This window comes from Camelus dromedarius, chromosome 14 (assembly GCF_036321535.1).
Source record: "Camelus dromedarius isolate mCamDro1 chromosome 14, mCamDro1.pat, whole genome shotgun sequence".
NCBI classification, from domain to species: domain Eukaryota; kingdom Metazoa; phylum Chordata; class Mammalia; order Artiodactyla; family Camelidae; genus Camelus; species Camelus dromedarius.
Genome location: NC_087449.1, coordinates 60,399,623 through 60,425,988, shown reverse-complemented (window position 1 = coordinate 60,425,988; position 26,366 = coordinate 60,399,623). Strand labels below are relative to the sequence as shown.

Below are 26,366 nucleotides of genomic sequence, written 5' to 3'. Positions count from 1 at the left end.
TGGCTTTGTTCTTTGGTTCTTACCCGTGGTTATTTATCCCTGTTGAGTGGAGTTTATTTCCTAAAGTAGGAAGCGGGAGGGTGTGGGCCTTCACTGTGACCCAGTTTTACCCCATTTGGTTTCAGATGGCAGTGCTTCTGGAATGCATTCCTTGCAATGGAACTTGAGAATCTTTGCCCTTTCTGTAGAGTGGAAGGAAGTCATTCCACTGAATAGTTGATGAATAAATGAAAAAAAAATTGTTTACTCCTAATGACGGTTTAGCTGAGGAATGCAAATGATGATCCATTTACATAGGGCTCTAAAGTTTAAAAGTAGTATTTCTTTTATTCCCTCAAGTACTGTGTCAGGGAAATGGGGTCATGACTCTTGTCATGTGTTACTTACAGTAGGAACTGAAGATCAGATGACTTTGCTGTTAAGCTCACGGGCTACTAAGTAGTTGGGCTGGGAATGAACCCAGGGCTCCTACCTGCTAGTGCACTGAGCTTTACTTTTACCAGAGTGATTCTCAAGATGAATTTGTAGGGTCACAATATGCTTTAGACAAATTTCCCACCTACTTATGGTAGTTTGGATATTGTGCAGTCGTAGGAATAGTTTCCTCAAAACCTGACCTTTCAGAATCCCTCCAGGTCCTGCTAGAGTCTTTTGTACATAGTATCAGTGTTCAGTTCTATTGTCTCTTTACTTGAGTTCCTTAATGGCAGGAATGTTCTTTTTTTTTTTTTTTTTGGTAGTCCTAGGGCCTGACAAAATATGTACAGAACCATTATTTATTAAACTGAAGAGTGCAGCACTAACATTTACACATATACCTTTGACTTCTGTAGCTTTTTTCATATTTTGGATGTAGTTTTAGTTTGCTTAATTTAAAAAATATCTGGAAACTATTTTAAAACCTACTTTTAATGTGGGCAGTAAACTAGTATCATTCTAGATGTCCTAACCACTTTTTATTAGAAAACTTACAGTGTGTTCAACTTTACATACAAAAGTGATGCTTCCTTGAAGTTTATATTTTGCTGGTGGTAATGAGTTAAATTAGCCTTACTCCGTGACTGATAACATTCATTTGCAAGACGGCTCATCACTATTGAAGCAAGGAATCTGATTCCTGTGGAACTGTAGAAGGACCATCTTGGATCCAGTTAAATCAAGTATCATAGATATGTCATAAAGTACTGTCTTTGAAATGAAAAAGTGCAGTATAAATGCATATAATAATGTGTTATTGATGCTTCCAGTGTTTGAATGATAAGTCTCGATGCTTCATTTGCTATTGAAAATGGGTTAGAACATCTCCCAGTAGCAGCTTTGACATATATTTTTCTAAGGTTTATTCTTTCAGCAAATACTTGAGTACTTGCTGTGAGCCAAGAAGACAAAAGCTCATGCCTTTACTTTAGAGGCTTAAGTTCTAGGTTTGTTATGTTTAATTGAGCCACTACTGGCAGTACTATGTAGAATGAGCAAGCCATACCTGCCTAAGAGAACAAACACTGAAAGTGAACAGGAGTGAAGGAATTGGCCTCTGTTACAGGTGAATTTCATTTTATACACCATACATGTTCTTGCATGTAAATTTAATCCTATTTTGAATGCAGTGGGACACGTCACTGTGGGAGAAAACCTGTGGTGAATTCTTTTACAATTAAGGAATCATCTCACCCAGTTTGTAATCACCTGATCTGTTAGTTGGTGGATTGGGGAAAACTAACATTTACTGAAGGCCAAGTATGTGCCTTGTATTGTGCTAGGAAAGTTTTTACAAATGTTATTTAATCTTGAGGGTTTTATGAGGAAAAAGTTAATCATTTTACAAGTGAGGAGACTGAACCCAGGGAGACTGGCGCCCACTGTGTCTTTTTAAGTTGTGAATTGAGGTAGAGGTGTTACCAATATACAGGTTGCATGGGTGGAAAGATTTTAAATTGTTACCTATCTTTTAAACAGTAGATTTGTTTCTCAAGTTGTGGTAAAAATATCTTTTGGCAGAAAAGACTTAGAAATGTGGGATGCGATGCTGTTTAATACTATTGCTCATTGTAAGTCATGACAACTGATACCAAAAAAAATTTAAAAAGGGCTGAAGCACAGCTGTCCAAGTCCAATAGAAGTGTAATGCAAGCTTACATATGTGGTTTAGTAAAAAGCAAAGATGAAATTTTATTAACTCAATATATCTAAAATATTGTTTCAACATATAATCTAAATTAATTACTAATTTCTTTTCCTATTTTTAAAAAAACTAAATCTACCAAATTCAGTGTGTATTTTATACTTACATCTCAGTTTAGACTAGCCATATTTCAAATTCTCAGTAGCCACATGTGGCTTGTAGCTACGGTATAGACAGTGCAGGTCTAATAGTTAAATAATGGCAAAGACTTTTTGAAGCTGGACTTTGTAATCTCATATGTCTGATTAATGTGTAAGTGATGAGGAAACAAAACAAATAAATTATTTTTTGTCTTTTGGCAGAGAAGAACGAAGGGGATCTTACGACTATAGCCAAGATCGTACATATTATGAGAATGTTCGTACTCCAGGCACATATCCTGAGGATTCCAGACGGGACTATCCAGCTCGAGGGAGAGAGTTTTATTCAGAATGGGAAACTTACCAAGGAGACTACTATGAATCACGGTATTATGATGATCCCCGGGAATATAGGGATTACAGAAATGATCCTTATGAACAAGATATTCGGGAATACAGTTACAGGCAAAGGGAACGGGAAAGAGAACGTGAAAGATTTGAGTCTGACCGGGACAGAGACCACGAGAGGAGGCCAATTGAACGCAGTCAGAGTCCAGTGCACTTGCGACGCCCACAGAGTCCTGGAGCATCACCCTCACAGTCAGAGAGATTGCCTAGTGATTCTGAGAGGAGGATTTACAGCCGATCCTCGGACCGGAGTGGAAGCTGTAGCTCACTTTCCCCTCCAAGATATGAGAAACTTGACAAGCCTCGTTTGGAACGCTATACAAAAAATGAAAAGACTGATAAAGAACGAACTTTTGATTCTGAGAGAGTAGAAAGAGAGAGGCGCTTAATAAGGAAGGAAAAAGTGGAAAAGGATAAAACTGACAAGCAGAAACGAAAAGGAAAAGTTCATTCCCCTAGTTCTCAGTCTTCAGAAACAGACCAAGAAAACGAGAGAGAACAGAGTCCTGAAAAATCTAGGAGTTCAAATAAACTGAGCAGAGAGAAAGCTGACAAAGAAGGAGTAGCAAAAAACCGCTTGGAACTGATGCCTTGTGTGGTTTTGACTCGAGTGAAAGAAAAAGAGGGGAAAGTTATTGACCACCCTCCTTTGGAAAAGTTAAAAGCCAAGCTTGATAATGACACTGTCAAGTCTTCTGCCCTAGATCAGAAACTTCAGGTCTCTCAAACAGAGCCTGCAAAATCTGAGTTGTCGAAACTAGAATCTGTTAGGATGAAAATGCCAAAGGAAAAGGGGCTTTCAAGCCACGTAGAAGTGGCAGATAAGGAAGGCAGGCCTAAACCCAGGAAGCACCTAAAACCAGAGCAGAGTGCTGACGGGGTGAGTGCTGTGGATCTGGAGAAGCTGGAAGCAAGGAAAAGGCGTTTTGCAGATTCCAGTTTGAAAGCAGAAAGGCAAAAATCAGAAGTCAAGAAAAGTAGTCCAGAGATGGAGGATGCTCGGGTGCTTTTAAAAAAGCAGCCTGACATATCAAGAGATGTCATTCTGCTGAGGGAAGGAGAGTCTGAAAGAAAGCCTGTGAGGAAAGAAATTCTTAAAAGAGAATCTAAAAAAATCAAACTAGACAGACTTAATGCTGTTCCCAGCCCCAAAGACTGTCAGGAGCTTGCCAGTATTTCTGTTGCGACTGGCTCAAGGCCCAGCTCAGACCTACAAGCAAGGCTGGGAGAACCAGTAGGTGAATCTGTGGAAAACCAAGAAATCCAGCCAAAAAAACCCACTCCCTCCAAACCACAGCTCAAACAGCTGCAGCTATTAGATGATCAAGGACCAGACAGAGAAGATAATAGGAAAAACTATTGCAGTCTTCGTGATGAAACACTTGAGTGTAAATCAGGCCAAGAGAAACCACATTCAGTAAATACTGAAGAAAAAATTGGCATAGATATTGATCACACGCAGAGTTACCGAAAACAAATGGAGCAGAGTCGTAGAAAACAGCAGATGGAGATGGAAATAGCCAAGTCTGAAAAGTTCGGCAGTCCTAAAAAGGATGTGGATGAATATGAAAGACGTAGTCTTGTTCATGAGGTAGGCAAACCCCCTCAGGATGTCACTGACGACTCTCCTCCCAGCAAAAAGAAAAGGATGGACCACGTCGATTTTGACATCAGCACTAAGAGAGAGAGGAACTACAGAAGTTCACGCCAAATCAGTGAAGATTCTGAAAGAACTGGTGGTTCTCCTAGTATCCGACATGGTTCCTTCCATGAAGATGATGACCCCATTGGCTCCCCTAGGCTAATGTCATTAAAAGGGTCTCCTAAAGTAGATGAAAAAAGTCTCCCCTATTCTAACATAACAGTCAGGGAAGAGTCCTTAAAATTTAATCCTTATGATTCTAGCAGGAGAGAACAGATGGCAGACATGGCTAAAATAAAGCTATCTGTCTTGAATTCTGAAGATGAGCTAAATCGGTGGGACTCTCAAACGAAACAAGATGCCAGCAAATTCGATGTGAGTTTCCCAAACACCATAATTAAGAGAGACAGCCTCCGAAAGAGGTCTGTACGTGACTTGGAACCTGGTGAGGTGCCTTCTGATTCTGATGAAGATGGTGAACACAAATCTCACTCTCCCAGAGCCTCTGCGTTATATGAAAGCTCTCGATTGTCTTTTTTATTGAGGGACAGAGAAGACAAACTACGTGAGAGAGATGAAAGACTCTCCAGTTCTTTAGAAAGGAACAAATTTTATTCTTTTGCATTGGATAAGACAATCACCCCAGACACCAAGGCTTTGCTTGAAAGAGCTAAATCCCTCTCTTCATCCCGAGAAGAAAATTGGTCTTTTCTTGATTGGGACTCGCGATTTGCTAATTTTCGAAACAACAAAGATAAAGAAAAGGTTGACTCTGCTCCAAGACCTATTCCATCCTGGTACATGAAAAAGAAGAAAATTCGGACTGATTCAGAAGGAAAAATGGATGATAAAAAAGATGACCATAAAGAAGAAGAACAGGAAAGGCAAGAATTATTTGCTTCTCGTTTTTTACACAGCTCAATCTTCGAACAAGATTCCAAGCGACTACAGCATCTAGAGAGAAAAGACGAAGAACCTGACCTCGTTTCTGGCAGGTTATATGGGAGGCAGGCATCTGATGGAGTGAATAGCACAGCCGATCTGATCCAAGAGCCGGTAGTGCTTTTCCATAGCAGATTTATGGAACTCACACGGATGCAACAGAAAGAAAAAGAAAAAGACCAAAAACCCCAAGAGGCTGAGAAACAGGAAGATACAGAGGATCACCCCAAGACTCCAGAATCTGCTCCTGAGAATAAAGAGTCAGAACTGAAAACTCCATCTTCGACGGGGCCTCCGAGTGTCACAGTTGCAGCCCCAGAGTCAGCATCACCATCGCTGGAGAAGACAGCTGGTGAAAAAACAGGAGAGGTGCCTTCGGTGACAGAAGAGAAGGCCACGGAGCCAGACTCTGTGTCAGAAGAAGCAAAACCTGTATCTGACCTGGCTCCTGTCACTGCAGAGCAACCTGAACAGGCAGACTTGCCCCCAGGAGTAGACACCAGGAAAGATGTCGCCGAGACTCCTTTAGCTGTTGAAGAAAGCTCATCAGTTGATCACCTGCCTTGTCTGGACGCCAAGCCTCCAACTCCTGGGGCCTCATTTTCCCAGGTAGAGAGCAGTGTAGAGCCAGAACCTGACAGTTCCCAAACACTTTCAAAACCAGCGCAGAAGCCTGAGGAAGCTGATGAGCCAAAAGTGGAAAAGCCAGACTCAGCTGCGAATGTTGAACCTAATGCAAACCCAAAAGCTGAAGCTGTTCCTGAGGTTCCGCCTCAGGCTCCTGAAGATGCAGAGGCTGACCCTCCAGTTGCCGCAAAGGATAAAAAGCCAAACAAAAGTAAACGTTCCAAGACCCCTGTTCAGGCAGCTGCAGCAAGTATGGTGGAGAAGCCAGTCACGAGGAAGAGTGAGAGGATAGACCGGGAAAAGCTCAAGCGGTCCAATTCTCCTCGGGGAGAAGCACAGAAGCTTTTAGAATTGAAGATGGAGGCAGAGAAGATTACAAGGACTGCCTCTAAAAACATGGCCGCAGACCCTGAACACCCTGAGCCAAGCTTGCCCCTCAGCCGGACCAGGCGCCGGAATGTCAGGAGTGTCTACGCGACCATGGGTGACCATGAGAGCCGCTCGCCAGTCAAGGAGCCCGTCGAGCAACCGCGAGTGACCAGGAAGAGACTGGAGCGAGAGCTTCAGGAGGCTGCGGTGGTTCCCACCACCCCTCGGAGGGGAAGGCCTCCAAAAACACGCCGTCGAGCTGATGAAGATGATGAGACTGAGGCGAAAGAACCTGTTGAAACAGTCAAACCAGCCGAGGGATGGAGATCCCCCCGATCCCAAAAAGTAGCTGCTGGTGGCCAACAAGGGAAGAGGGGGAAAAATGAACCGAAAGTTGATGCTGAACGTCCTGAGGCCACCACTGAGGTGGGTCCCCAAGTAAACGTGAAAGAAAATAACACAAAATCCAAGGCTGATAAAGAAGAAGCAGGAAGTGAACAGAAACGTGACAAAAAAGAAATTGGCACAGACAGGAATCCACCAGAAGCCCCCCCAGTTGAAGTGGTGGAGAAAAAAACAGCCCCTGAGAAAAACTCCAAGTCAAAGAGAGGAAGATCTCGGAACTCTAGGTCAGCGGTGGACAAATCTGCAAATCTAAAAAATGTGGAAGCCACTGTAAGTCCCAGTGTGGCTGCAGGCCCTGCAGGGCCACCGGTGGAAAAGGAAGCTGGGGTCGTGGCAGTTTCCCCTGAGAAGAGCGAGAGTCCTCAAAAGGAGGGTAGTTTATCATCGCAGTTGAACAGTGAACCAGCTGACCTGGGCAAGGAACCAGAGAAGGAAGAAGATGTGTCTGCCTCTAAGCCATCCCCAGAAGCAAATCAGTTAGCCAAGCAGATGGAGCTGGAGCAGGCCGTGGAGAACATCGAGAAGCTCACGGAAACGTCAGCCCCCGCGGCCTTCAAGGCGGCAGCCACAGATGCCCCGGAGGGCCTCTCCACAGAGGATGGGGACAAGCCCGCACACCAAGCCAGCGAAACAGAGCTGGCTGCAGCCATTGGTTCCATCATAAATGACATTTCTGGGGAGCCAGAAAACTTCCCAGCACCTCCACCATTCCCTGCAGAATCTCAGACAGATCTGCAGCCTCCAGAGGAAGGAATGGAGCCCGAGACCGATGAGGCTGTGTCTGGCATCTTAGAGACTGAGGTTGCCACAGAGTCTTCTAGGCCACCAGGCAGTGCACCTGACCCCACAGTGGGCCCAGCAGATACCAAGGAAGCCAAAGAGAGCGGCAGCGAAACCTCCCTCCCAGTGCCAGAAGCCAAGGGATCAAAAGAGGCAGAAGTGACTCTTGCTCGGAAAGACAAAGGGCGCCAGAAGACAAGTCGATCACGCCGCAAACGGAATACAAGCAAGAAAACGGGGGGCGCCGCAGAGACGCATGTCTCCGAACCTGACCAAGTTCAAAGCAAGAGCCCTGCTGCAAATGAGGGGGCAACGATACCGCCCCTAGAAACTCCGCAGGAGGAAAAGCAGAGTGACGGGCCCCAGTCCACTCCCTCTGAGTCTTGTGCTTCTGACCCAGGCAAGACTCCATCCATGGAAAGTTTGTCCCAAGAAAGCAGTGTTGAAGAAAAGACTCCAACCAAAGCATCTGCTCTCCCAGACCTTCCCCCTCCCTCACAGCCAGCCCCCGTGGATGATGAGCCTCAAGCCAGATTCAGGGTACATTCCATCATCGAAAGTGACCCAGTGACCCCGCCCAGTGACTCTAGCATGCCCACCCCCACAATTCCTTCTGTAACTGCAGCAAAGCTCCCACCCCCAATTACTGCTGGGGGTGTCCCACACCAGAGTCCCCCTCCCAAGGTGACAGAGTGGATCACAAGGCAGGAGGAGCCACGGGCGCAGTCCACCCCATCTCCAGCTCTTCCCCCAGACACAAAGGCCTCTGACATCGACACCAGCTCCAGCACGCTGAGAAAGATCCTCATGGACCCTAAGTACGTGTCTGCTACGGGCGTCACTTCCACGAGTGTCACAACTGCCATTGCAGAGCCTGTAAGTGCCACCCCTTGCCTGCATGAGACCCTGCCCCCTCCAGTGGAATCTAAAAAGCCGCTTTTAGAGGAAAAACCAGCAGCTCCAGTAACTAACACCTCCGACACCCAGGCCTCAGAAGTTCCAGTAGCTGCTGACAAAGAGAAGGTTACTCCAGTTATTGCTCCCAAAATTACTTCTGTTATTAGCCGAATGCCTGTCAGCATTGATTTGGAGAATTCACAAAAGATAACTCTGGCAAAACCAGCTCCACAAACCCTGACTGGCCTGGTGAGTGCCCTGACCGGCCTGGTCAATGTCTCCCTGGTCCCAGTGAACGCACTGACTGGCCCAGTGAATGCACTGAAAGGCCCTGTGAAGGGCTCAGTGGCCACGCTGAAAGGCTTGGTGAACACTCCTGCTGGCCCTGTGAATGTCCTAAAGGGACCAGTGAATGTTCTCACGGGGCCAGTGAATGTCCTCACCACTCCAGTGAACGCCGCCACCAGTGTGGTGAACGCCGCCACAGGTGCAGTGAATGCTGCCACGGGCGCAGTGAACGCCAGCGCAGGTGCGGTGACGGTCACAGCGGGTGCGGTGACTTCGGCATCTGGAGGGGTGACTGCCACAACAGCGGGTGCAGTGACTGTGGCGGGGGCAGTGATTGCACCATCAAAGTGCAAACAGAGACCCAGTGCTACTGACAACAGTCGGTTCCACCCGGGGTCTATGTCTGTGATTGACGAACGTCCGGCAGACACTGGCTCTGGCGCTGGGCTGCGTGTGAACACTTCAGAAGGGGTGGTACTCCTGAGCTATTCAGGGCAGAAGACTGAAGGCCCACAGCGGATCAGTGCCAAGATTAGCCAGATCCCCCCAGCAAGTGCGATGGACATTGAATTTCAGCAGTCGGTATCCAAGTCCCAGGTCAAACCAGACTCTGTCACGCCCTCGCAGCCTCCACCCAAAGGCCCTCAGGCGCCTTCAGGCTACGCAAATGTGGCCACCCATTCTACTCTGGTGCTAACTGCCCAGACGTACAACGCATCTCCTGTGATTTCATCTGTTAAAGCTGATCGTCCGTCCTTGGAGAAGCCTGAGCCCATTCACCTCTCTGTGTCCACACCTGTCACCCAGGGCGGCACGGTGAAGGTCCTCACCCAGGGCATAAACACACCCCCAGTGCTGGTTCACAACCAGCTGGTCCTCACCCCAAGCATAGTCACCACTAACAAAAAGCTTGCTGACCCCGTCACCCTCAAAATAGAGACCAAGGTCCTTCAGCCGGCTAACCTGGGGTCCACTCTTACACCCCACCATCCCCCTGCTCTGCCCAGCAAACTGCCTTCAGAAGTGAACCACGTCACCTCGGGGCCCACTACCCCAACTGATCGAACTGTCTCCCACTTGGCGGCCACAAAGCCAGATGCTCATTCCCCTCGACCCAGTGGGCCTGCTCCATCCCCGTTCCCGAGGGCGTGCCAACCCAGCAGCACCACGTCCACTGCCCTCTCCACTAACGCCACAGTAATGCTGGCTGCAGGCATTCCTGTGCCTCAGTTCATCTCTAGCATACACCCAGAGCAGTCTGTCATCATGCCGCCCCACAGCATCACCCAGACTGTGTCCCTCAGCCACCTGTCCCAGGGCGAGGTGAGGATGAACACGCCCACGCTGCCCAGCATCACCTACAGCATCCGGCCAGAGACTCTTCACTCTCCTCGAGCACCCCTGCAGCCCCAGCAGATAGAGGTCCGGGCCCCGCAGCGTGCGGGCACCCCCCAGCCAGCCACAGCTGGTGTGCCCGCCCTGGCCTCCCAGCACCCTCCGGAGGAAGAGGTGCATTACCACCTCCCTGTTGCTCGAGCCACAGCCCCTGTGCAGTCGGAGGTGCTGGTCATGCAGTCTGAGTACCGACTGCACCCATACACCGTGCCCCGGGACGTGAGGATCATGGTACATCCCCACGTGACGGCCGTCAGCGAGCAGCCCAGGGCGGCAGATGGGGTAGTGAAGGTGCCACCAGCCAGCAAGACCCCTCAGCAGCCAGGAAAAGAGGCTGCCAAGACGGCAGATGCCAAAGCTGCCCCTGCCCCCACCCCTCACAGTGAGGCCCGCATCCTCACAGTCACCCCCAGCAACCAGCTCCAGGGGCTGCCCCTGACCCCGCCTGTGGTGGTGACTCACGGGGTGCAGATCGTGCACTCCAGCGGGGAGCTGTTTCAAGAGTACAGGTACGGGGACATCCGCACCTACCACGGCCCGGCTCAGCTCACGCACACGCAGTTTCCTGCTGCTGCCTCCATTGGCCTGCCTTCCCGGACCAAGGCCCCTGCTCAGGTGAGAGTACCAAAAACCTGCCTTCCGGTCCAGGTAGTGCCGGAGGTGCCAGGTCCCAAAAATACGTTGTTGTTTTTGTGGGTTTAGAGAGGAACTCCCTAAATCTGGGGATGAAGGGATCAGATCATAGCACAAGGAGCCAGGGACATGGAGGGAGTTCTTTGTGGGAACAGGTGGAGAGGTGGGGGGTGGGCAACAGGTGACCTGCTTATACCAGAGCCCTCAATCCTGAATGCCCAAGAGCATGTCAGTCCGGGTGAAGTCCTTTCTGGGGGCCTGGCCCACAGGAGAGGCCCCGCAGCTGACCTGCCTGGGAGCCCAGGGCTGGCCGACTAGGGGCAGGGTATCGTGCATAACTGAATCTCTGCCCCTCTCTCTTCCCGCCCAACACCCAGGGCCCCGCTCCCGAAGGCGAGCCCTTACAGCCCGCTCAGCCTGCGCAGTCCGCACAGCCTCTCCAGCCCATGCCGCCCGCACAGCCTGCCCAGCCCACGCAGCCCTGCCAGCCCTCCCAGCTCGGCCAGCCGGGCCAGCCAGCAAGCGGCAAGATCCCTCCGGTCTCCCAGGAGGCGAAGGGGACCCAGACGGGAGTAGAGCAGCCTCGCCTCCCAAACGTACCTGCAAACAGGCCAGCTGAGCCTCACGTTCAGGTCCAGAGGGCGCAGGCGGAAACAAGCCAGACCTCCTATCCCTCCCCTGTGTCTGTTTCCATGAAGCCTGACCTCCCGGCACCTCTCCCCACTCAGGCTGCCCCAAAGCAGCCGTTGTTCGTCCCGACAACCTCAGGCCCCAGCACCCCTCCAGGACTTGCTCTGCCAATTGCTGAAGCCCAGCCCGCCCCCAAACAAGATTCCTCTCCACACTTGACTTCCCAGAGGCCTGTGGACATGGTCCAGCTTCTGAAGGTAAGCCCGGGCAGGGCCTTCCCTTCCACCCTCCGAGCTTTGTGCTGTGTTCAGTGTCTTTAAGATCCCCACTTAGACCAGCAGGCTGCTGCCTAGGGCCATGGCCAGCATGGCTCTCTTCTCCAGCCCTGAGCTCACTTTTGTTTGTTTCCCTGTAAGCAGAAGTACCCGATCGTGTGGCAGGGCCTCCTTGCCCTCAAGAATGACACAGCTGCTGTGCAGCTCCACTTTGTCTCTGGCAACAATGTCCTGGCCCATCGGTCCCTGCCCCTTTCTGAAGGAGGACCCCCACTAAGGATTGCCCAGAGGATGCGGCTGGAGGCCTCACAGCTGGAAGGTGTTGCCCGAAGGATGACGGTAAGACTTGGGCCCAGGTGGGCAATTGCCCACCCCCAGGGAGGGAAAGGGGTGGCCCCTACTGCCTGTCTCCCTGGCTCAGCATGGGTTGCAGTCATGGCATTCTTGGACTGGATGGTAAAGGGAATGTTCTGTCTCCACTGGGTGTGAAGTGCTTCTAGACCCAGAGACCAGGCTTATTTTCACTCAGCAGATACGGGGGTGGACTTGAACACCATCTCAGAGGTGGGGGCTTTTGTGACTCTTCCTGGGCTGCTGTTTTGTGAGGTGGCACTGATCACTGATGGCTGCCTCTGCCCCAGGTGGAGACAGATTACTGTCTGCTGCTGGCTCTGCCCTGTGGCCGTGACCAAGAGGACGTCGTGAGCCAGACTGAGTCCCTCAAGGCTGCCTTCATCACGTATCTGCAGGCCAAGCAGGCGGCAGGGATCATCAACGTTCCGAACCCTGGCTCCAATCAGGTGAGCCCCGTGCCCAGTATCCTGCCTCCGCACACACACAGGTGGGGCTGGTCTGGGCTGGTCAGGTGGTCTGACTGACTTGGTGCCGTGGGCTGCCAAGTGCCAACTAGAGTAGTCCAGGAAAGTGTCCCAGAGGAGGTGGACAAAGGGGCATTCTGGATAGAGACAGCAGGCGGTCTGCCATCGCCCATCCTGGAGACAGTCGAAGGACAGCCAAGACAGCAGAGGTTCTTCTTTAGCTTAATGAAATAGAAGAGGTTCCCAGGGGTTAGTTCATGTTAGTCTCCTGATGCCTGGATTCTTCTGGCAGACAAAGTCTTGGTGACGTTAGCTGGTTGGGAAATTGACTCAACCTGGCTCTTTGTGTTGGGCTTTTCTTTGGGGCTCCTGATTGGAAATGTTTAAGGGAAGACTGGTCGTGGGGTGGGTGATGTGAAGACAGGGCCCCTGATTGGAAATGTTTAAGGGAAGACTGGTCGTGGGGTGGGTGATGTGAAGACAGGAGGTCCCATTTTTGTCTCTCGTCCCCTTCTCCAGCCTGCCTATGTGCTGCAGATCTTCCCGCCCTGTGAGTTCTCTGAGAGTCACCTGTCCCGTCTGGCCCCTGACCTCCTGGCCAGCATCTCCAACATTTCTCCCCACCTCATGATTGTCATTGCCTCTGTGTGAGCCACTGAATGGTTACCACTTGGTGTATCTTCCTGAGGCTCTGCAGCAAAAAAAAAAAAAAAGAGAGAGAGAAAGAAAAAAATCCCACAGGACAACCCAGCCAAGTGGAGGAAGAAGCTGCCGACGGGGATAGACTCCACTGCCAGACGCCCAGCCTCACCCTCCTGCTCGCCCGCCCGGCTCAGTTGGACAGACCCCTCTGGGCAGTGGTGCTGCTACTTGTATGTTTACATGACATTTAGCCCAAGGACAGATCACCAACCGATGGACTTGCAGACACCTTGAGGCTGGGTTTCTCTCTCCTCTTTCTGGAGAAAAGGAACAGGGCAGTGGATCTTGATTTTGTTTTTGTTTTTGTTTTTGTTTTTTTGTTTTTAAGAAACAAAACAGAACTGCCTTTGCACTAAATTAGTGACTTGGACTTTTGCACAGTGAAGACAGGCTGTGATGCTCTGGATGTCTTGGTGTATGTGAACACACATCGTGGACTCTCACGCAGGACTTCGATCTTCTGCTGAAACCTCGGGGTCAAGGAACATTTCATTGGGTTGTTTTGTCCCCACCCCACCCTTCCCCTTGCTCATCTGGATGTGTCACCTTTCTTAATTCTCCTGCCTCCATCATCTTAGAATCACCCAGGATGTACAGTTTACAATCAGAAAAGAGCAAACGGAAGGACTCTCTTTCTCGGTGGAATATGCAGAACTTGGGATGTGTGTATATATAAATATATAATATATATAAATATATATAATACTGACTTAAAAAAATCAAATTCCCCGACATACATTTTTTTTAATCTGTGCCAAAAATGTGTTTTCAGAAAAAAATCTTATTTTCATACTCAGACTTTGTATTGTCACTCATTTGTATAAGTGTGCTTCGTTACAGCACGGGCCCCGCCCCTGCAATTTGGAAGTGTCACACACACACAAAAAGACTGTACAAAAAGACTGGCTTCCCCTCTTCCTGTGACCTTGACCTCTCCCCCAACTTCCTAACACTTATTAATTTATGAAACTTTCTCAGCGCAGTTTTGTTTTGTGTGTCCATTGGATTACAAACTTTATTAAAAAATACAAAACACGTCAAGTGTGAATGTGATTGTCACTTGGACAAGAGGGCCAAGGACCCTTGGCTTATGGGAACTGCTAGCTCTCCTCCCATTTTTGCTTTCTTACCCTCCTATCAAGTCTGTCTATGGGACCTATTTCCTTTCTTCCACTAATCCTCCCCAAGGATCATTTTTATCTGGTTCAAAAATGATTTTCATCTCAGAACTAGAACCATTTTTCCGTGCTGTGGTGTAAATCTGACGCTTGAAGATCCCATCTGGCTCCTGGGTAATGTTGAAGGCACTTCCAAGTTGGATGAAGAATAAAACCACCCACCCCACCCCAAACACAGAAACATCTTAAGCAAGCTTTGGCGTCTTGCCTTTTGCCCCTTTCTCCTCCAGGTAGTAGCGGCACAGCCTGGCCTGACGGGGTTCTCGTAGCTGCCTCCCAGACAGGAAGATGGGACGGGAGGGCCAGGCCTCCCCTGCAGCTGGGCCCACCACAAGCTGGGGAGTTGGACGTGGGGGACAGGAACGCAAGGACCACAAAGTTGGTGGTCTCACCTGCAGTATCCCTGGGGCTCCTCCAAACAGACCTATACTTTTGGTGCAAGATGGTACCACCTCTGAGTGAGGGATTACAGCTGCTGGGATGAGCCGTGCAGAAAAGTGGCAGGGATGGCATCTCACGTCTCCCTGCTGACAGGAGTAAGACTGAGCCGCCCCACCATCCCAACTGCTGCTTCTAATTTAAGCAGTGCTATGTCCCCCACCTCCCCATCAGAACTCCTGGCCGCTCATTCCTGTCGCTCCAGACCCTCAGAGACTCCACTGATTCAGGGCAAGTAAACGTTCCCAAAAGGTGACACTGGCTTGGCCGTGATCTTCGGGCCAGCACTACCGTGAAGAGAGAACAGCCCTCCTGCTTCTGTAAGCCCAACAGAACCAGGCCCATGGCCTGCTGGGTCCAGTGCTCTGCCTGCCTTGCTGCTCTGGCTGAACGGACCCGAGTGGAGCTCTGTACAGGTAGAGCACGGCCACCTGTGCAGCTGTGGCCAAGCCCTGCGGGCCCGGCTCCTGGGCAGAGGGGGCCAAGGTCACTGTGCTCCATGGAGGAAAGGGGAGGTCCAATGCTCAGGCTGAGCAGATGAGCAGCCTCCAAAGAGGGAACCAAACGAAGGGATGGGGCCTGGGGAGCTGCAGTTTCTCTGGACCTAAGTGCAAGTGTGCTGCCCACACCCCAACTTGGGCAAAGCAGCCAGCTTGTTTCGACAGGTCCCGGGGCTCCAGTCCCATTCTGCAAAGGGACAGCCTGCCTTTCCCAAGAAGCAGGTCTCTGTTGGCTCGTCCCTGGGTGGCGCAACCCTTTGGTGGCATCAACCACAGCTGCCAGCTCCCCACCCCACCCCTACAGGGAGCTCTAGGCAGCATTAGAAAATAATCCAATTTATTCTCTCTAGGGAATGGGGCCACCCCTCTCAGTTCTAGGGTACCACCCATCCTTAAATAAACAGGAGAAAGAGTGCCTGCTCACTCAGCAGGTGGTGGACATTCAGGGGCTGTGGGGGGTGTCTCTGCCAGGGCAGGCTGGCTGTCAGCCCCGTCCCGAGGGCGGAAGACCAGCTCCCCAGCCTGCAGCACCTGCCCGGCCGGCCACGTGCTGCCTGGCCCATACTGCTGGTAGAAGTCCGCATCCGTCTGGAACATGACCAGTGCCTGGGCCGTGTGGATCCGCACGTGCTGGGCCAGGCTGTTTGCATCCAGAAACTTATCCCCACAGGAGTCACAGGCATAGAGGATGTGGGTGTTGGGATCTGTAGGGGGTGGGACAGCAGTCAGGACAAGAAGGGCCTCTGGGCCAACCAGCTTTCCCACCATGGGCAGCCTCTCACCTTCTTCTTGTACTTGCTTCACCGCTTTGCTGATCTCGGCTTTAAGTACTTCTGTCTCATCCGCGGTCACCGCGGCCCCCACTGGCACCACTGTGGGCGGAATCAGCAGGGCCTGAGGCCAGAGTTGCCCACCCCTTTGCTGCCACCCCAGAAGCAACCCCTACTGTGACCACCCCTGCTGCCCTGTGAGCTGAGTGACGCCCGCACCTGTGAGCTGAGTGACGGCTGTTGCTGCCAGTGCCTCAGTGGCCAGTGTGACCATGTCATCGACTGTGACCACGCTGACCTCACCGCCCTCCTCTGGCTCCAGGATTTTGATGCCTGCCTTGCCCTGGTGCACGGTCTTCACGTGGGAACGCAGGTTGTCCACCCGGTTGAAACCTCGACCACACTTGTCACACAGGTAAGGCTTCTCTCCTGGGGGAGGAGGCAAGGTTCTCTCCTGCCATTGGAGGGGAGGTGCAGGGGGGGAGGACCTCAGTGGCCTCCAGTTTCCCCAGCAGCCCTGTTTTTTCCAGCTGGAAGTGCTCTGGGGTGGCCACCTGAGCCACACAGAAGCCTCCACCGGCCCCCATGCCTTCTGGAAGCTCTGAGAAAATAGGGCCCTCACTGGAGTTGAACTACTCGCAAGGCTGCCTGCAGCAAGTGCCGGCACCCAGCCTGGGGTCTGCGGCACCTCCCGCCCCACCACCCGCCCCAGAGTCAGGGCTTGGGACAGAGGCGGGTGGCACATGCTCACCAGTGTGGATGATGATGTGCTTGGACAGGTCCCCCACATTCACGAAGGCCTTGCTGCACACGCTGCACTTGTGGGGGCGGATGTTGTCATGGTGGCGGATGTGATTGGCCAGCTGACTGGACTGGACAAATCTGCAGGGCCGCAGAGTGGGGGGCTTGCACCAAACTGCCCAGGACTCCCGCCACAGAGTCTAGATTGGAGAGGACCCCCGGGACCTGCGCCTGGACTCAGGCAGCAGTGGGCCTGGCTCCAGCCGAGCCCTCTGCTTGTTCTCTGACCCCTCCACCAGCAGAGGGCAGGGACCCCGCCGCGCCCGGGGTAAGGGATGGAGGGGCAGGACCTCTTGCCGCAGCGCTCGCAGACGTACGGCTTCTCTCCGGTGTGCTGGCGCACGTGGGCGATGAGGGAGCTGGCCTGCGTGAAGGCCTTGCCGCACATCACGCACTGGCATGGCTTCTCACCTGGGGACAGGGACGAGGACCACTGTCGGCACCTCCCTTCCTCCTATGTGCCCCTCGCTGGCCCCAGGCACCGCCAGGCTGGCTCACCCACCCGTGTGGATGCGGACGTGCCGCTGCAGAGCGCCAGGGTCAGCAAACTGCCGCTGGCAGTGGACGCACACGTAGGGCTTCTCCCCACTGTGGATCCGAAGGTGCCGCTTCAGGTTCCCTGTGGCAAGACCGAGGGAGGGCCTGGCACACAGCGCCAAGGCGGGGTGGGAGGGGTGCGTGAGGGCGGCCGGGCAGCCGGGCCCTACCTGAGGTGGTGAACTGCTTCCCACACTCCCGGCACTTGAGGGGCCCGTCTGCGATGTGGATCTTCAGGTGGGCCTTCAGATTCCCCACCTGTGCCCAGGCAGGGGGTCAGAAGGGCTACTACCCCCCCGAACTTGGCCTCAGGACGCCAGGGCAGCCCCTCCCGCCAGTGAACAATGGATTCTGGTCCTCCCGGAGCCCACAGGGGCTCCATCTCCTCCAGGCCAGTGGAAAGGGAACCCCCTCATCTGAGTTAACCTTCCTTCCCAGCATCCCCAGCAGAGTGATCAAGATTTCTACCCCAAGGAGTGTCATTTTCTACTCAGCCAACACCACCGACTCCCCCACTGGGCCTGTCTCTCCCCTGTGCCCCCGGCCCCCGGGTTGGAAGCCACCAGGGCACAGGGGCCTGGGCCCGGGCGCCCCCACCTGGTTAAACTTCTTGTCGCAGTGTGGGCACTTGTGCTCCTTGTCAGTGTCGTGAGTCTCCAGGTGGCGCATCTTGGACGTGGGGTCGGAGAAGGAGCGGCCGCAGTAGTCGCACTGGTAGGGCTTCTCGCCGCTGTGCACCAGCTGGTGCCGCTTGAGGTTGCCCGACGTGGTGAAGAGCTTGCCGCAGTCCTCGCAGCGGTAGCGCGCCTCGCCCGAGTGCCGCTTCTTGTGCAGGTTCAGCAGGCTGATGAGCCGGTAGCTCTTGCCGCACTCCTCGCAGCCGTAGGGCTTCAGCGGGCTGGTGGGCAGAAGGCGCAGGGAGAGGAGGCTCGCGGGGTCCGGGGAGCGCGGGCGGGGCCGAGGGGCCGCAGGGCCTACCTGTGGGTCTTCTCGTGGGCCTTGCACGCGGCCGGGTCGGAGAAGGCCTTGCTGCACTCCCGGCACGAGAAGGGCTTCTCGCCCGTGTGGATGCGGATGTGCCGCTTGAAGTTCCCGGTGTGCGTGAACTCCTTCCCACAGTCCTGCGGGCGCAGCGGGAAGCAGGGTGTCAGGCGGGGAGGCGGGAAGGGGAGGCGGGGGGGCCGGGGCGGGGCCGGCACCACGGGCGGCGGCGCACCTCGCACTTGTGGATGACGGAGCCGTAGGCCTTGGACTCCGTGCGGTCGCCGTAGGTGCCCGAGCGCAGGCCCCGGGCCTCGGCGCCCAGCTCCTGGCCCGAGTCCGTGCTGGCCGACTCCTCGCTCTCCTCCGGGGCCTCGCCCTTCTCCAGTCGCCGGCTCTGTTCCTTGCCGACCACGGGCACGGCGCCCTCCTCCTCTTGCTCTTCTCCCTTCCTGGCTGGCTCCACTTCCATTTCTGCCATGAGAAGGGCAGGCACTGAGGTGCTGGGGAGGGCGCGAGGGGCCCCCCCCGAGGGGCATGACCTTATAGCCAGGCAAATGCCAGAAAAGCCACCTGGCAACTGGCCACATGAGGCCTGGGGCCGGCTCATCACTGCACACACCCCTCTCTCTGCGTGGGCGTCTCGGAGGGCCCGGCCATGTCCAGGAGCCACAGAAAATCAGTCCCCAGCACTGACTGAGGAAGCACAGGGCAGACCGCTGGTGGGAACATTTGCTGCCTGAGGATGCAGGTGAGCCTCAATCCACCTGGAGCCCCACGCTGGCAACTGGGTAGGAAGGGTGCTGTCAGCCAAAGTGCACGGAGGGTGGGAGGCGCCATGGGCTGCAATGCTCCCCCTTGGTGCGCAGCCCAGGAAGAAGCAGCAGACCAATGTTGTGACAGCGACACTTCTGTGCTAACAGGAAGCGTAGCCAGGGTGCACAAGCAAGACACTGATGTCAAAATTCAAGAATGAGAAAAGATGATGTTCGCCCAAAAGCTGAAGGGAAAGGGTGACTGCTGGTGGGATGAGCTGAGGCAATATAAGAGAGGGCACCTTGGGGGCTGGGTGGGTGGAAGTACCTTGCTCTGAGCTCTCTGACAAGGCGGCCTCGGCCTCAGCAGCAGCCATGCCACTCGTGGGGTCAGGCTTGAGCTCCACAGGCAGCGGCTCCCGGGGGGCATCGGCCTTCTCCGTCTGCTCTGCACCTGGGGTGGGGGTGTAGGGGCATCTAAGGCTGGATTGGAACCCTTTGTCCAGGGGCCAGAAGGCTCTCCTCTCTGGGACCAGGCCCCTGGAAGTGGCTGTGGCCCGGGCGTGGGAAGAGCACAGCCGAGCTCAGGTGGCTTGTGCCTCTGCTCTGGCTGGACAGACACCTCAGAACAAGAGGTTGTTCTGGGTAACCTAAGCTCAAGGGGTGCAGTTGCCTGTGCCTCCCCACCTCCCTCCCCCAGGAGCCTCCTGAGGAAGCCCTGCATTGAGCTGGGGCCCACGCTGCTGGCACATGATGGACAGCCGGCTGGGTCACAACTCACCGCTGGCCGTGCTCTCGGCCTGGCCACCTCGCTCCTCCTTGAGCTCCCTGCCTAGGCCCATGGGTGGACTGCTTCTGGCCAGGTCTGGATCGCTCAGCGTGGTGGCAGCAGCCTTCTCCTCTTTGGCTCTCTTGCCCCCACCTGGAGATGGAACAGGATAGACCTGCCATTTCCCATCAAATGCCCACCAGTTGGAGGGGTGAGTGGACCCTCCCTGGGGTGTGCCAGTTTGCTCCTTCCACAGATTATTCACAGGCATCTACTGCGCACCAGGCTGCCGGCTGGGCCGTGGGTACAACAGTTGTGGCTGCTGCTCCCGTGGGGCTTGCAGACTGTTCTGGGGGACAGACCTCTGATCAGAGATGGGTTCTTACGAGGAGAAGAGCACAGGTCTCTGCAAGTGCCACCAGGAACCTGGCCCACCCGGGCATCAGGGCTTTCCTGAGGCAGTAAGGGGAGCGGGGAGGAAGGCTGCAGGAGAGGAGAGCTGCCAGAGGAGTGAAGCCCTATGCAAAGGCCGTGAACCAGGCTGCCTGCCTGGTGCCCTTGGGCAGCAGAGCACAAGGGAGCTGGTGAAAGGTGGGGCAGGGGAGGAAGAAACGCCCCTCTGAGAGGCCTTCTTAGACTTTGCTGCAGCTCCTCCTCACAAGCTCCCCACAACACACATGAGGCCAGATGAGGACAATGGCCACACAGAGAGAAAGGGGCAGAGCTTCCATCAAAAGCCACCTGCTCAGGAACAGCCTGCCAAGGACCTTACCTTCCATGGCCGAGGCCTCCACATTCTCCCCAGGGCTGGCGGTGGGCTCAGCCAGTGACTTGAGGGCCTGGCAGGCTGTGATGATGTCTTGCATCTGCAGGAAACTGGCCACGGCCAGCACATCATCCACGTTCTCAGAGCTCAGGCTCAGCTTGGCCGTGTACATAAACTCCAGCACCTGCCCTAGGCCTGCCAAGGACACAGACAGCCATCATGGACCCACCTCAAGGCCTGGCACCAAGAGCCCGTCCAGCCGCTTGGTGGCAGGATCCAGGGATTTATGAAAAGCAGAGCGGCAGGCCACCACCTCCCCATCTCCCATGCTGGTGGAGGTGGGCAACCTGGGGATTCTCAGCGCAGGCAAAAAGAAGTCCACCAACAGAGGGCAGAGGGTGTGAACAGCCCCTCTATATGCTCTATACCCAGCCAATACACTTCACCACCAGACGACACTCCAACCAGAGTGTCACCACTGGCTTTCATCGGGGCTCTGCCACAAACTCTATCTGAAACTCTAGGCCAGTCACCTGACCTCTCTGGGTCTCAGTTTCCACATCTGTAAAATGGGGGAACAACATCTTACCCTAATGTCTGGTGGCATATTACACCATTCTGGGTTAGGAACCCAAATCAAAGACCAGTTAGTTCCTTCCTCAGTCCCAAGACCTTCCTGACACTCCTCCTGACCGTAACCCTTTGCCATCCCCATCAAGGTTAGCACTGGGGTTGGGGATCAGGGCTGACTCAGCAATGGAAAGGGACTGGGGTCTCAGAGCTCACCCGCTCTCTGTCCCTCCTGATGAGCTTGTCCTGTCTTGAGTCCAGCCTGGAGCTTATTGTGAGCCTTTCCTGCCAGCTCTCACCTTACAACCCTGCTCCCAGTCAAAATAGGGCCCCACACGTGGTAGGAGCTTCGTACTCGTGCACTCGTGGCCTGAGTCCTGTGTGGGAGGCCTGTTGCACCCCTTGAAGGTGCTGCTCACAGGAGGGCAGGGGCTGTGTAAGGAGGGCCTTCCACACCACAGGCCAGCCTGTGTCCAGCCCTCCGCAAGCTCAGCCCTGGACCCAGCGGGGTACCTGCTGCGTTACTGATGTCCAGGTGTACCACATCCTTCTGGTCCACGAAGAGCATCTTGAAGTACTCGCTGCAGGCCGCCAGCACTGCTTTATGAGCCTTAAAATCAACACCGTCCACCACAAAGGTGCAGTCACACAAAAGCCCCAGTTGACGCTGCTGGTTCAGCTGCTCCAAGACGTGCTGGCTGTGCTGGGGAAAATCCATGGCTGGGGAAAGCCAAAGGGCCTTCATGTTAGCACAGAGGGAGGACGCCAGCCAGGCTCCGCGCAATCCCAGCACTCCCAGATGAGGAACGCGGCGGGTGGGGAGGAGTGGCGAAAACAAGTCCACAAAAGGCAGATACTCCAGGTGCCTCTGCAAGCCTGGACCGATCAGGGGATCCTAGATTCCTGGCTAACTGGCCAGGAAAGTTCCCAAAATCAAAAAGCGTGGAGGGACCAATATAAAACAGCCACCTTTGTGTTTTGCCAGGTAACAACATTAAAAAGTCAAAAAACAAGCAAACACAAAACACTGATTACTGTCAGCACTTTTTTTAAAAAAGACACAGTGAAACATTGTTTACAAAAAGAATGCATAACATAATCTTAGAATAAAGGACGGATCTTTTGATTGGATACATTTGGCTTTATGAAAACCTTTCTATTTTGTTCTTACTTTTCTCAGTGTGGCATGCACAGGTGAAATGCGCGCTTGGGAAGGCAGATGCTCCATCATCCAGCATTTCAGGAACTGCCTCCTCTCCAGCTACACCCACAGGGCTCTGTGCAAAGTTCCTTTGTCCTCGGTGAAGCCTGGCCCAGGGGAGGGGGTGGAACTGATTTTTCCCCCTCCCCTCCCCCCTCTGATTCATGGGCTGGGGGAACTACATAAAGTTGGTGGTCCTCTCCCTCCAGAAATCTCTCCAAGCTGTCCCTGGAGAAAAGATGAACTCTGACCCTGATCCCAAGAGCTGCTGGCCTGGCTGCAGTTTCTCTGTCAAAGTCCTCACTCACTGCCTGGAAGTCCAGGAAGTCCAGGAAGTCACCTCAGGTGAAAATGCTCACAAAAACTCCATGTCCTGGTGCCAAGTAACCATGAACTGCACGGGCCACGACTTAACACGCACTGAACACAGCTCCCCACTTCCCCTCAGCGCCACACCAGAGGCAGTTTCAAGATCGGCATTTTCCAGGGAAAAGTCACAGGTTCTCCTTTCGGGTAAGAAGCAATTTCCAAATAAACACCAACGCCCACTCCTGGGCCCACATTACACAGATCCAACAGGGCTGAGCCGTCATGCCCTGCCTCGGAGTCTGCTAAGTGGCAGTGGTTTCTCTTTCAGCTCTTCCAGAACCTCTCCTCTGAGGCCTGGGTCTGCTCAGAGCTGCCCCAGGCAGTTTCTGGGAAAGAGTGACACTTGGGGGCTCTCAGCCTCCAGGTTTCAGCAGCCGCTCACTGGCTCCAGCTGTTCCCGTTACGTAGGCCTCTTGGGGATGAGTCACTGAGCTGCTGTTCTGGAGCCACGGTGACCACATACGGCTGTCTGGCTGTGATGAGACACAATGAAAGCCACGTCCCTGCACACATGCACATGGCTCAGCCAGCACTGATCAACTTTGAAGGACACAAAGCCCACCCACCCCGTGGTGTCTGGAAACTTTTTAAAAAGTCAGGGTACTCGGCGAAGTCACCAGGTAGGTGAGTGGGCTCAAATAAGGGGGTGGCAGGCAGTGGCAACACCCTGTGTGTCTCGGGGTGTCAGCCCTTGAATCAGAAGTTCAGAGCTGCTGCTGCTGGAGACTCAAAATACCCTTTTCCTCCCTCCAACATCCCCTGGACTGTCCTCTGGCCCCAGGCTCCACGCACAAGCTCCCCTAGAGGCACGGCTCCTTGGAGCTCTTGGATCACAAGTGCCTACGGCTCAAGCTCTTCGGTGTAAGCAGGGAAGAGCCAGAGCCTGTCCTGGTGGCAAGAGGTCAGGCACGAGGCGGCCGCGCCCTCTGCATCTGAACAGCCCGCTCGGCGCCAAACCAGCCGGCATAGCACAGAGCCACCGGAGCAGAGGCTGCTGCTGACGTGGGACAGCCCACAAAGGCATGCTTCTCTAGGTCTTTAATCCCTGGAAAAAGCAAGGTCCCATTCATGACCTAAAGGGATGCAGGGAAGAGGTCTGGATGCTCTGTTCCTGATCAGGTCAGAGCTACAACAGAGAAATTTTTTGAGGACATAGAAGAGAACCAGTGTCCAGCCCATGGGTTAAACACCCAGGCCAGGGCACTCGGGCCTGGGACCTAAGGATGTACACACCAGGCAAAGGGTAAATGGAACCAAAGTCACGTGGCAAGGAGAGGCCTGGACCAAACCAACCTCAGAGCTTCTTCTCTCTGCCGTGGAAAAAGCCACGTGAGCGACAGGTGTGTGCAGTGTGTGCAGGTAGCCCCCAAGTCCCAATCACCAGGCCACCCCTTTGTCCTCAGGAGCCCCAGGTGAAATATTTCCCAAGCCTGGAAAGGGAGGGACAACCAGGGCCTGTGGGGCCTCCTCAGTCAGCTGCAGAATAATCCCTTCTGGCTCCCCAACTTTCGCCAGGAGCCAACCCAAAAAGTGGGCTGGGAGGAAGTATCTCCCAGGCTCAGAAACAACTCGGGAGCATTTTGGCTGAACAGCACCCCAACCCCACCCCCCGAGGTGGAGAGTTGTTCCCAGGCCCCTGGGCTGGAGCCTGCTGAAAGCTGAAGCCTCCAGCCGGAAAGCAATCTGACTTGCTGGGAAGATAAACGTGAGAAAGACTCCTGGCCAACAGGGTGGAAGGGACCTGCCAGCTCAAAGGTCAGGTGATTATTGGCCTGGCCTGGGACCAAGCCCTCACACCGTCACGTACCCCGGAGTTCCCAGGGAAAGGGCAGCAAAGCCCAGGACTCCTGGGGCTGGACACATGGGAGGCGGGGGCGTGCCCATTGCTAGAGGCCTCAGGGGAAGGCCGGTAAAGGTCCCTGGGAGAGGGTGGATGGTGGCCCAGTACCTGCAGTCCCCACCCCACACACACAGGGGAGCAGCTGTGTGCCACGAATAATGTTTTCCCCCCAAAGCCAACCACGGTTTTCTGATGCCAGGTGCCCACCCAGAAGCGGGCTCCTCCCCAAATGTGGGTGTCGGGAGCACACAAGAGGCTTCTGGAATTCCTCTGAGGCAGCCTCTGAAGCTGTTCCAATAGAGAAACAGTCCTAAAAGAGCAGCTGATCTGACAAAATCAAAGAAAGAAAAGTGACAGAGAGAACAGGAGAGGATAAAAGGGAAGGAAGAAGCAGGGAAAGGAGGGAGAGGAAGGAAGGAAGGAAAGAAAAAGGAAACAAGAAGGCTGTCCCCACAAACAGAGAAGCAGCACTTCAAATGTATGTTCAGGAGCCCCATCTTGTAACCGGCCCCTTGAGGGGTATGCCTGCCAAGTGCTAAATGGCATCATTTGTCAACAGCCCAGTGGCTTCTATAACCACGCACCCCAGGAATAGGTGGAGCCCAGAGCCCCCAGCCTGTCTCCCAGCCTCACCCACGTGCCTCCACCAGCTGGCTGCCTGCTGAAAGGCTCCAACAGCCCCTCTCTCCCCAAGGCGACGTGGTGAGCAGGTGAGGGGCCAGCTGGCTTGGCCCTCCCCCTCAGAGGGGCTGAGCTAGAACCAGGCAGTGCCCCACCTCCAAACTGGGTGAACTGCTCTAGAGCGAGCGTGCAGTCCTCCGACTGTCTCCTGTCTCCGCTTCTATACTCTACAGTGAAAGGACCCCACCAGGATCTAGCCAACTTAGACGGGACTAGGAAGGAGGTGAGCAGGTGGTGGAGGATGCACCTGCCTGCGCCACACAGAGGGACACGGGGGTGCCACGGGCAGCAGCGAGGTGGGAGCTGCCTCTCCTGAGTGCGCACAAGGAGGGAGCCCTGTCTCAGGAGACGTGACACACGGTAACAAGATCAGCAGCCAGTCACTTTCCGTTACCAACACCGATGTCACGTGCGGCTCCGCAGGCCTGCCCTTGGCGTGTGCGCCCTTCACTAAGCACAAGTGCGGGGTCCCTTCCTCCTTACTTCATCTTGCTCCAAGGGCACTGCACGTGAGCTTTAGTTAAAACTACTTCTAGGAAAGACCCTGAAGACTGAGCATGACAGAAAACGCAAACAGAACAGGACGGCACAGCCCACAGAGCCCAAAGCCCTCACGTCAGGCACTCGCTTGTGCAGAGCCTGGCCTGGCCTTCCGACCAACCCCTGACTGCAACGGGACACCTCCCCTGACGCCACCGTCTGCTCAGTGGATCCCTGATTAAAGAGGTAGACGTCGGGTGTCAGAGCTGGGGTGCTCTCCTGAGGACTGGCAGCCTGGCTGTACATGAGCTCTGGCCAGCTACACAAGGAATTCATTTGGGAATGGAAACGTGAGGGACCTGGGGAAGCCCTCAGGATGGTTCCAAACAGGCAATACGGACATGGATGGTGTGGGCACAGACTCTGAGGATGGCTGCCAACAATCCCTCCCATCCAACCACACCTGCCATGAGACTCCAACTGAATCTGGGCAGCCCGGTGATGACTAACCAACAGGATGCAGTGATTCTGCCAGTTCCAGGCCTGGCCCTTAAGAGGCCTGGAAGATCCTCCTTTGCTCTCCTGACCCCAGCCACCCCACTGCAGGGATGTCCAGATGCTCCTGTTGGGGAGAGAGGACACATGAGGGGCCACGGA

General features: G+C 54.1%; 2 protein-coding genes across 6 annotated transcripts in view; one reads left to right on the top strand and one right to left on the bottom strand.

Moving 5' to 3' along the window:
* Positions 1–14,109, top strand: part of SPEN (spen family transcriptional repressor) — a 76,270-nt gene extending 62,161 nt beyond the window's left edge. For all 3 annotated transcript variants that reach the window (XM_064494029.1, XM_011000887.3, XM_031464135.2), the window contains 5 exons: positions 2,485–10,630; positions 11,026–11,535; positions 11,698–11,892; positions 12,195–12,353; positions 12,891–14,109. In XM_064494029.1, coding sequence (XP_064350099.1) covers positions 2,485–10,630; positions 11,026–11,535; positions 11,698–11,892; positions 12,195–12,353; positions 12,891–13,022 — 9,142 coding nt within the window. In that variant the 3' untranslated portion in view covers positions 13,023–14,109. The remainder of the gene's footprint in view (positions 1–2,484; positions 10,631–11,025; positions 11,536–11,697; positions 11,893–12,194; positions 12,354–12,890) is intronic.
* Positions 14,110–15,509: 1,400 nt separating this feature from the next.
* The window catches only part of ZBTB17 (zinc finger and BTB domain containing 17), a 29,543-nt gene continuing 18,686 nt past the window's right edge, over positions 15,510–26,366 (bottom strand). For 2 of the 3 annotated variants that reach the window (XM_064494031.1, XM_064494030.1), the window contains 14 exons: positions 21,652–21,858; positions 20,575–20,763; positions 19,815–19,955; positions 19,362–19,487; positions 18,514–18,752; positions 18,276–18,418; positions 17,895–18,195; positions 17,468–17,555; positions 17,263–17,379; positions 17,051–17,171; positions 16,711–16,841; positions 16,179–16,388; positions 15,972–16,061; positions 15,510–15,893 (listed from right to left, as the gene is read on the bottom strand). In XM_064494031.1, coding sequence (XP_064350101.1) covers positions 15,610–15,893; positions 15,972–16,061; positions 16,179–16,388; positions 16,711–16,841; positions 17,051–17,171; positions 17,263–17,379; positions 17,468–17,555; positions 17,895–18,195; positions 18,276–18,418; positions 18,514–18,752; positions 19,362–19,487; positions 19,815–19,955; positions 20,575–20,763; positions 21,652–21,856 — 2,385 coding nt within the window. In that variant the 5' untranslated portion in view covers positions 21,857–21,858 and the 3' untranslated portion in view covers positions 15,510–15,609. The remainder of the gene's footprint in view (positions 15,894–15,971; positions 16,062–16,178; positions 16,389–16,710; positions 16,842–17,050; positions 17,172–17,262; positions 17,380–17,467; positions 17,556–17,894; positions 18,196–18,275; positions 18,419–18,513; positions 18,753–19,361; positions 19,488–19,814; positions 19,956–20,574; positions 20,764–21,651; positions 21,859–26,366) is intronic. The other variant, XM_064494032.1, reaches the window with a different exon arrangement.